The sequence below is a fragment of the Dendropsophus ebraccatus genome, chromosome 8 (genome assembly GCF_027789765.1).
Source record: "Dendropsophus ebraccatus isolate aDenEbr1 chromosome 8, aDenEbr1.pat, whole genome shotgun sequence".
NCBI lineage: Eukaryota > Metazoa > Chordata > Amphibia > Anura > Hylidae > Dendropsophus > Dendropsophus ebraccatus.
The window spans coordinates 39,653,277-39,664,067 of record NC_091461.1 but is presented as its reverse complement, the minus strand read 5'-3'; the positions used below and the strand labels follow the sequence as shown (position 1 = coordinate 39,664,067).

Genomic DNA, 10,791 nt, shown 5'->3' with positions numbered 1-10,791 from the left:
GACTTCACATTGAATCTTTTCTCAAGGTGAAGAAAAGTCTCATTACAGCATTGCTGCTAGTTGCTATATGGGGAGAATACACCATCTCATACAGCTGTATAAAAGCAGACATACACAGAGGTACAGCAGGTAAGAAATCTGCAGCCGTCCTGGGGCCACAATTAATAACAATTCTACATGCACTATGCATTATTAATTGTAGATTCCACCTGCATGTCATTGTACCAAATTAGAATTGCTAATTATATATATTATATATTATATATGGAACAAAAATCACAAAATCATAGCCTGGTATAAGGTGAATGCAGCATTGCTTTTTATGTTCCATCTGTCTACCCCCTTGTCAGTAATCATGCAGCATAATGACTATTTCACAGGGCCCATGAACCCAGCATTTACGTGGCTTAAATCCAGAGCAGGTATACAGAACACAGTAGAGCAAGAGACTTATAAAATACAGTATACATATTAATGTCTTCATGAGTTTATGACTAGTTTTCTTGTCTTAATTGGACAATTCCATCAGGATTAATCATGTCCATATATGAATGTCATCGAGCCACAGTGGAGTGAACGTGACAAGCAGCCTGTAATGTGGCGTTTTCCCAATACCTATAAAGTGGAAATCTTTTTCTTTCAAATCAACTGGTTTCAGAAAGTTATATAGATTTGTAATTTACTTATGTTTAAAAATTTGAACTCTTCCAGCACTTATTAGCTGTGGGATGTCCTGCAGGAAGTGCCACTTCTGTCAATGTCAGGAACTGTCCAGAGCAGGAGAGGTTTTCTATGGCGATTTGATACTGATCTGGACAGTGGTACCCCTTTAGGAAGACCAGATGGCAGACCAATGACATTTGAACAAAACTATTTTACTTAAGGGTAGCTTCACACGCACCGTATCACAGTGGATTTTCTGCTTCGGATCCACAGCGGATCCGCAACAGATTTGGCTAAATGAATGAACACAGCATCAAATCTGCACCATCAAATCTGCTGCGGATCCGTGGCAAATTCTACAGTGCGGATTTGATGCTGTGTTCATTAATTTAGTCAAATCCACTGCGATATGGTATGTGTGAATCTACCCTCAAGGGGATTTCTCAGGATGAAAAAAAGGGATGTGGTTGGGGGTGGGCTAAAAATAAAAAAGGAAACTATGGTCATCTGCCCCATCACCTGCCCACAGGTGTGCTCTGGCCTCCAATGCACCACCACTCCAACAACTTCACGTTTCCCTGCCTAAAGTCAAGATGTATAGGCCTTGGGCCAACTATCTAGATCTCTGGGCCAGCAGCACTCCACACTAGCACCTTGCACAGCTCCTCCTTACACTTCCTTTATGGCATCATACCTCTCCTCTTTTCACTCAGAGTGGTGGGGCAACACACTGGCATTATTGTGTACATCCTCCTTCCAGTTAGACTCATGGCAGTATCTGCACCTACCCCTGCGCCTGAAAGCTCAGATGACCAATATATATGTGCTGCCAGCCAGAGCAATCCAACATGGCATAGCTGCTGGGTATCCAAATGCACATTGTATATACTATATATATTCAAACACACATACCTACAGAGAAAAAAATCATCAGTTTTTAATGTAATTCCTATTGCCTAAAAAAGGTAGAAACTCAAAAAAAATAGATAAAACGAAAGAAAATACAGAATAACTCCCCTCGAGGCCACAACTGATATTTGAGGGAATTTAAGCATCACTATTATAGTAATGTCTCTATGAGCGTCTATAGAAAGTGTTTCTTCCTGGACACTGTGTATATTTATTAGTAGTTTTGTAGGACTGTGCCATAGCTTTGTGCTTCCTTTTCGACTATTGTCTCCATGTACTATTTTTTTCCCCTCTAATTGGTCATGCTAGGATTTTGCTTCAATCGCAGGCCAAAGAACATGGCCTACTGTAAACCGCTTCATAGATATTTTCTGAAATATTCATGTTAAGAAGGATTTGTTTGCTTTAGATTTTTGGATTTGCGACAGCCACAAAAAGATTTATTCAGCAATACATTATTTTATATCAATCTAATATTTTATCCAGGGTTGTATAGATGGTAGAAGGTGGGTTCTGAAGGCGGGTTATTTGATGTGGAAGCTAACAAGCTCCAACATTTGTCTGAGAAGGGAGATCTTAGCATAGGGAAGGTCATCCTTTGAATACATTTAGGAACCTGATATTCTTGCAGATAATGAGCAAAGGTTTCTTTCTATGTCCTATAGTTGCTACTTAGTCATTCTAAATATAGGCATGGGGCCTAATCGCATTAACATGGCACAAGGAGCAAAAAAGGCTGCTACATTTCAATAGAAGCCGCACCATCTGGGGTATTATTAACTAGTATAGGGGAAACAATATAAGGAAATCTTGCACAACCATTATTTCTAAATATAGACCCCCCCCCCAAATCCTACGTCAATAGTTTTGACTGGTCAGCATCTAAGGGCCCTATTCCACGGGCCGATCAACGATGAAAACGAGCGCGGATCTGCTAGATCGGCGCTCGTTTACTGGGCCTATTCCACGGCCTGGGCCAATTATCGCTCCGTGGAATAGGCCCCTAAGTGTTCAGACTACCACCAATCTCTAGAATCAGGCAGAAGAATTTCTGCTTTTTCCATCTAATTGCAGGAGATAGGCCCCTATTGTAAGTGTATGGGCTGCAGCAAGACTGAGATCGCAGTGAGCCAGGGAGTGAAGCCCACAACTGCACACTTCTCCAAATGGATCAGTGAAGGTCTGAACACCCAGACCCCGACTGGTCAAAACCATTGACATGTCTCTGTGAATTTTTGCAGGGACACTTTTACTGTCCTATCTCAGGGTAGCATAAACTAGTGACAGAGAAGCTGAACAGAATGATGTATCACTTACATTGTTCTGTGCAGCTGATCCAGAGATATCCTCCAGCAGTCCTCAATATTCATGAGAAGCAGAAAACTCGGCCCACTAGCCTCTGATTGGCAGTTACCTATTCATGTTGTGTTTAGGCATCAACTGTCAATGAGCAGCTGGAGGGCGGGGGGAGGGGTGTGGCAAAAATCCTATTCTCCTGCATATTAGGAGAACGGCTGAACAGAATGATGTAAATAATACACCGATCTGATTAGCATTTCTGTCACTAGTTTATGCTGTCCTCATTTAAGACAGCATAAACCTAGTGACAGATTCCCTTTAAAGAACCACTACTGCGTTTATAGGATGCAAATACATGGTAATGGAGGATTTATGCCTTTGTGGTTTCTGCTATGCCAGATTTTTTTTTTCTATTTAGCATTCAGACAATAAACGCCTTTCTTTTTATCCTCATTCACCCTTTCAAAGAATCTACTGATACCATCACAGACCGTAAAGCAGATGTTTATCTATAAAAGTTCATCATGCACAAAGCTTTCCTGATGATTCAGCAGATCATGTTGCTGGTTTTACAAGCCAACTGGAATACATTAGATAGAGTTTGAACCACCAGACATTACCATCTATAAAACGCGTGGATGTTCACCTGCTTTTATCAGAGCACTCCTAATGATAAAGGGAGGGATTCTGAAATATAATGTGTGAATGAAGTATTAACCTACTTGAACCTCCACTGACAAATCTTGCCAACAGAGACTTCCCAGTATTTTCCATAGTACTGTACGGGGATTGTTCATCGTGCACATAGGTCTTTGTTCCCAAGGGTGTTCACAAATGTAATTTTCCAGTCTCAGACACACACAGTTTCACAAGATGCCGTTTTTGGAGTGTGAGAGGAAACCAGAAATCCACACACCATTCAAACATACAAAAGTTGTGGCCAATGCTTTCTTCTGTATTATAATACACAGTCAAGTCACATCACCATGACCACCAGCTAATATACACAGTAAGGGTATATGCACACGGAGTAATTGTCACGGAAAACTCAGTGCGGAATCCGCTGCTTGCTCCCCCTTGAAGTTCTGCATGTCACATAGGCTCCATTATATGCTCTAGCGGATTTTGTCGTCCACCCAAAGAAATGAGAAAGGAATCCGCCCGACCATAGAATGGAGCCTATGTAGCCGACAGAGAAGGAAGCGGGAGCGCAGGGACGAGTCATGGATTCCGCACAGTTAATTTGAATGAAAATTTTTTTTCTGAACTACTCCTTTAAGGAAAGGCATAGATGGGTGTATGTGATCTGCAAGGATGAATTAATGCCCAAATTGGTTAAGAGTGACGTCAACATGGGTGATTGGGCCAGAGAATCCAACAAAAACATTCCCCAGACCATAATACCGCCATCACCAGCTTGTATTGGAGGGTGCTTCTTCTCTGACACATCAATGATAATCAATTCTGATGCTCCAATGGAAATAGAAGCCATTTCTGCCACTGCAACTTTGTAAGCAGAGCTGAATCTGCTTTGGAGCCTTATGGGCAGTAGGATTAGCTGAACTGCAATTATTCCCAATGGTGCCATTTATCCCTTATGACATACTTTCACCACAGCAGCGTGTAAACAGTTCACTCATTTCAGAAACACTATGGGGGGGGGGGGGAGATTTATCAAATTGGTGTAAAGTAGAGCTGGCCCAGTTGCCCCTAGCAACCAGATTCCACTTTTCTTTCCTCAAAGATTCTTTGAAAAATGAAAGGTGGAATCTGATTGGTTGCTAGGGGCAACTGAGCCAAATCTACTTTACACCAGTTTGATAAATCTCCCCCTATGAGAGGCTTTGAGGCCCTACAGTGCACTCTTACCAGTGGCCCAGACTCTATTGGTCCCGGCTTCAGCATACACTGTCCTACAGAAAAGCTTTCACTCTTAAACTTTTCCTTAGGCTCACGTGACTCCCTCAGCATTCTTTCAGCCCACTGGCACTTTTCTTGGCAGCTGGAATAGGCTCAGACCTCTGCTCTTACTAATAACAGGCCGCCTGACTTGTCACGCACCTTACCTTGCACACACCCAATCATTTGGCTCTAAACATTTTTAAAGATGTGTCTAGCAACACCTACAAATCACTGTCACATCAGCACAGGATGTCAAGGCAATGGTCCCTGCTGGCATCTTCCTTACCTGCAGGATAACATCTTGGATTTTCGTCTTTATTGTTATCAACATAAATAGGATGAACCAACCCTTCTCAGTGCAAACGCTCACCAGCTCCCTGATGCCCATTCTCTGTGCGGTCCAACACAAATATATAGTACAACATCACACATCTCACAAAAGAATAATTAATGTTAATGGCATAAAATTATTTTTTGTAAGAGAGCAAACTTTTAGTTATTTGTAGTTCACACCCCTCAAACTATAACTCAGCAAGTTGATAATAGGCTTTCTATCTAGAATGCACAGTTGTAAATGTCTGTGAACAGTGCCATTTTCTGCTGACTCAAATGCACCTTGAATTTTTTTTGCAAGACAAAACTCTGCTATTTAGCACCGTTCTAAGGCTGCTCTGTTGTGGCAGGGCACAGCTCAGGCAGCAATGTGAGCGGATAATGATCTGTTCATTAATAGGAAATTCTACCTTTCTTCCTGCAGCAATGGGCAGGATCAGACCATGGACCCTAACTAGTTTTATAAGGGAAGGGTGCTCCCTTTATAACGCCTTTATTACACTGGGCGATTCAGAGGTGCAATTTCACGTGCCGACAGTGAGCGGGTACGAGCAGGCGGTCTGATGCCACAGGTCCTATTACATGAAGCGACGGCAGCAGATCGCTGCTAACTAGATTGTTGATGTTTCAACATGTTGAATGACAACGATCAGCCAACATCTAGCATGTCGGCTGATCGTTGTCTTCTATTATAAGAAACGATTATCGGCCGAATACGGACGATAACTGCTTTGTGTAATAGGGCCTTATTTCCGCCAGAGCCCCAGGACAGAATTGCAAGTTTGCCATGGAAGCCAGGAGCCCAACAATGGGTTGTCATGTACAATGCATAAAACAAACAATAAAATAAATATGTTCAACTGTCTAATAAATGAACCTTCATTGGTAATTAAGGTGTTTGTTTTACTAACTTTATGTGGACTTTAATGTGTTTTGGCTTTTGATTAAAACTGTCTGCTATGTTGTCTTTAACCCAACTTCCTGTCTGTTGTACATCCTGTAATGGACTTCCTGTTCCTGTGTCCAGGACATTCCAGACAGGAATACAGCCAACTCTATCTCTAACTGTAGATAGAATTGGCTAAATTCTGAACTACTGTACCCTATAGACAGGAACAAGAAGTCTGTTACAGGATATACACCAGACAGGAAGTTGGGCTGAAGACAACATCCTAATATATGTTCATCTATCCCACAGCTGAAAATAGGATTTGTTGTCAGACAATCCCTTTAAGGTGCCCCTGTCAAAATGTTCGATTAGTTAAGGTTTTGGTGTTTAGAGACACCTATCTCTAAATGTAGCTGGAAGAATGGCATGCCTAAGGACTTCACTTTGCAGTCTGCTGTGATCTCCGTCTCTGCATTAGACAAGCTCCAATATACACTGCAGAAGAGTAAAGCACTCAGTCATAAAAACCTAGACCCAAACTCTCGCCATTTGATTACCAGTGGCTAAAAAGTTGGATGCAGCCCTAGGGAGTCCTGGAAAACATGGATACAACATTTGACCTATGGCTGTATCCGTGCTTTCCAGGCAGCCTTAAGGCTGCATCAAACTTCTTTAGCCACCAGTAATCAAATGCCAAGAGTTTGGGTTCTGACGAACTCGAACATACTCGAAGTTTGCTCATCTCTAATAAGCAGGAGATAATCTTGATCCCTTTGCTAGTTGACAGGATTTTCTCCATGTTCCTTTCCAGACAATAAAATTGGCACTTCTAACACGTTTATATCATGGAGTGGCTAACCCAATAAAGTGAAGAAACCCTTGCAATGAATTAAGGGGGGGGGGATTTACAAAGACCTGTGTTCAAGTACGCCGGTCTTATATTAGGCCCCACACGCCTCTTAGTGAATCCGGCTGGCCGGGCGCCCGAATCTGCGCCCGGCGTACAAAATCTACACCTGCTTCTTGCGAGCAGGCGTAAATCATGATAAATGATTATCACGCCCCCGCAAGCTCCGCCAGCCCGGTCACTCTTCGTAAATCCCCCCCATAGAGTACAAGCAGAGAGTAGAAGGATCTTAGCGTTTATAAAGTGCCCTACTTGTAAACATAATCTTAAAAGGGATAAACAGTTCAAAACATTCCTCTATAAAATTCAAGCAGTGGGTTTATGCAATATCTTTTTGCAAAAAACGGATGAAAAAACGATTGCATTTGTGTGCATCTGTTTTTTTCCATTGACTTCAGTTATATAAAAAAAAAATGATCAAAACGCATCCGTTTTTTTTCAATGTACACAAAAACGCAACTGACCTTACTTTTTGTGTACGTAAAAAAAAAAAAACTGATGCGTTTTGATCGTTTTTTTTTTTTATAATGTATGTCAATGGAAAAATGTATCAAAATGGATAGCAAAAACAGTGTGAACCCTAAGTAAGGGTAGGTTCACATGTAACGCATTGCAGTGGATTTCAAGCTGCAAACTCCGCAACGATACTGTGTGATGTCGTTCCCTATGGCTCTAAATTCTCACAGTGGATTTTCATTCCACTCTGAGAATGTGGCTCTTGCCCAGGTTACCCACCAGCTGCTGGGCTAATAAATTACCTGTCCACGCTCCTGCCTGCTTCTCCAGCAAATAAAAATCCGCTGCAAGAATGTAGAGCCATAGGGAATGACACTACACAATATTGCAGCGGATTTTGCTGTGGAACCCGCAGCATTAAACCCACTGTGATACTGTATTTGTGAAGGCACCCTTAAAGGTAAATATTTTATACTTTCTTAGTTTTGTTTAATAAGGGAAGTGGCATCTGGTCGGGTGTGCCGCAGGGAAAGTTCCCCAAACTATGGTGCCCCTGCAGATCGCCCAGCTGCTGCTGTCCGCCTCACCTACTAGCCGACTGTAGCGCCCGAACGTGCTCCTTCTATCCAATCAGTGGAGACCGGGAGCGTGGTGCGCAGCGCACCACACTCCCGGTCTCCGCTGATTGGGGGAGCACGTCCGGGCCCTACAGGTGGCCAGTAGGTGAGGCGGACAGCAGCGGCGACCATCTCGGAGGAGGTAAGGAGGAAGGGGGAGAGAGAAACCTGGGGATGGGGGAGAGAAACAGGAGAAAACAATGGGGGAGAGAAACCTGGGGATGGGGGAGAGAAGCATGGGGGAGAAACAGGGGGGGGGGGAGAGACAGGGAGAGAAACCTGGGGATGGGGGAGAGAAAAATGGGGATGGGGGAGAGAAACAGCGGAGAGAAGCAGGGGGAGAGAAGTTTGGTGGAGAGAAGCACAGGGGGGAGAAGAAAACAGGCCCAGTGAGTATAAATACATTTAGAATCTATATTATTAACTATATGTATAATATGTTCTGTTTTAGTGTCATTTTGTGTCATTTTGGTTGGTGGTGTGCCCCGGGATTTTTTAAGTATAAAAAGTGTGCCGCGGCTCAAAAAAGGTTGAAAATCACTGCTGTAAGGGAACAAAAGGCCCAAACTATGCAAGTAAGTTATTTGTGGCTGCTCTACACCTAACATACACCTTTCTAAGCTGAGCTTAATGACAGGTACTCAGCATGTATGTTTATCCACCTTTGGTTTATTGCTCTGCAATAGACGGAATTCAAAGGGAAGGCAATGTCATTATAGATCAACATGATATACTTTATCGGTCTACAATCATTCCACTTTTTCCAGATGACAGATGGATTTTTACAATATCCTTGTCTGCTTGTGAACCATACATATAAAGTATCTCTCAGTGTGGTCAGCATAGAGCACAAGTCTGCAAAAATATCAACAGACGTCAAGAGAAATAACGTATAAAACCTTCACAAGGATCAGTCAGATAAAAAAAATTTCGGTATTTTCTTTCATATTTGAGGTTCAAGAGAGGATTAGAGCTGTAGGTAGCTCTAGGAGGAGACTATAGTATGATTCTGGCTTCAAAATACAACTGGTTTCCATGTTTTTAAGAGTTTATGTCCAATGGTTACAAGCCTTTATTAAAATAAACGTATTGAATTTTGTCTCCATATTGGCTCTGGATAGAATCTCGAAGCTCGGGTTCTAGACTGCTCACGGCCATTGAGCTGAAATAAAAGAAATTATAGTAGGTTGTAAAGGGCTATCTGAACTGCACAATATTTATTAAAATACAACTGTATTAACCCTTTAAAGTGGAAGTCAGCTGCAATTCACGTTCCAAACTGCTGACTGCTGTTAGGTCAAGGAGAAACATGGTATCTTTCATATATCTGTCTGTGCTTCCACAACATTAAAAAAATGGTTATATTCTCCATTGAAAAGCTAGTGTACCTTCTAACTACCCCTCCCATAACTAAACCTACTTGATCCCGGCGAATCACCATCTCCACACCTCGGCTGGTCTCATAGGCTTCATTCCATGGTTTGCCAGATTCTGCCATCCGCCCAAAGAATGAACCCACTCTTTCTTCCGTTGAATGGCGAAATCTGGCAAACCAAAGAATGAAGCCTATGGGACCAGCAGAAATGTGCACGTCTGCAAGCAGGGGCGAGCTGCAGTATCCTAGGCGGGTGATCCGCCGGGATTCCATAGTGTGCACATACCCTAAGGGATGGGAGTGGAGGAGGTTTACGACCCTTAGATGACCCTTCTGCACCCTCGATGCAGCCATGTATATACTATTACTAGCGGCTGCTGCTGTTACTGTATTTCTAGCCGTGTGAGCTGTAGGTTCTGGCCACATCCCCATCTTCACAGTCAGCAGATCGTGTCACAATGAGCTTACTCCTATTGTCCACACGGTTATGTCTATATTTGCATACAGAGATAGCAGTGGGGAGAGCAGACACATTTTGACAGCCCACATAAAGACTCTAAAATACCTATCTAGGCAGCCATGTGCTGAACACAGCTGAAAATCATGGCTCTCTGGCTACTGAATCCTATCCACCTCTAAAGTAACAAAGAGGCAACTGGGCTATAGAGCGATCTCCCAAGAATATAAGGAATATCTCAGAACAGAAAATTAAAGGTATTGGCATATACTGATATCCTTACATTAGGGAAACACATTTTAGTAATTACAAGGCAATTTAGGAGACAAATTATATTTTGGAGGCACCATCTGGAGCACTTACCATAATTTTTTTTTTTTTTCGGTATTAGCGTATGGCAAATAGTGAAAATGATAAATGATTACTCTTGCCCTCATCTAAAAACTTGACAGGGACATTTTAAAAGGAGTATTTAAAGGGATTTCTTATTATCACCCGCCGCCAATTCATTTAATTTTATATTATATAATATTGAATTATCATGTATTTAATCACGTTGCCTTTTTTATAGGTATTTATCTTATAGTTTTTGAGCACACCTCCTTATTAGTTTTAATCTTTCATTACCGGTTATGAATTCTATCTAAATGAAGTTTTGATGATTCTATCATACGGCTGAGGGACACGTCTAATTTACTGTAACTGAATGTCTATCATGTCTGAAATTAATTTTATCTATTCTAATATATATATTATTGTCTAAAATGACATGCGTTCCAAGTTACCAATCAATATGGACGCTATGCGTTCCATTAAGAGCAAGTGATGGCTTTCTATAGTATTGTAGGGTCAGTGATGTAAGACGCACGTCATAACACGTGATGCGTTCCATCATACGCAGTAAAATGAGCACCGTGCGTTCCAGATACCGGATGTGACGCGAATCGTGCGTGTCACCTACCGGAAGTGATGCGGATAACGCTC

General features: G+C 42.1%; 1 protein-coding gene across 1 annotated transcript in view; it reads right to left on the bottom strand.

Moving 5' to 3' along the window:
- Positions 1 to 8,624: 8,624 nt before the first annotated feature.
- The window catches only part of SFXN2 (sideroflexin 2), a 35,107-nt gene continuing 32,940 nt past the window's right edge, over positions 8,625 to 10,791 (bottom strand). Inside the window, exon 12 of the mRNA XM_069980204.1 lies at positions 8,625 to 9,137. Coding sequence (XP_069836305.1) covers positions 9,038 to 9,137 — 100 coding nt within the window. The 3' untranslated portion in view covers positions 8,625 to 9,037. The remainder of the gene's footprint in view (positions 9,138 to 10,791) is intronic.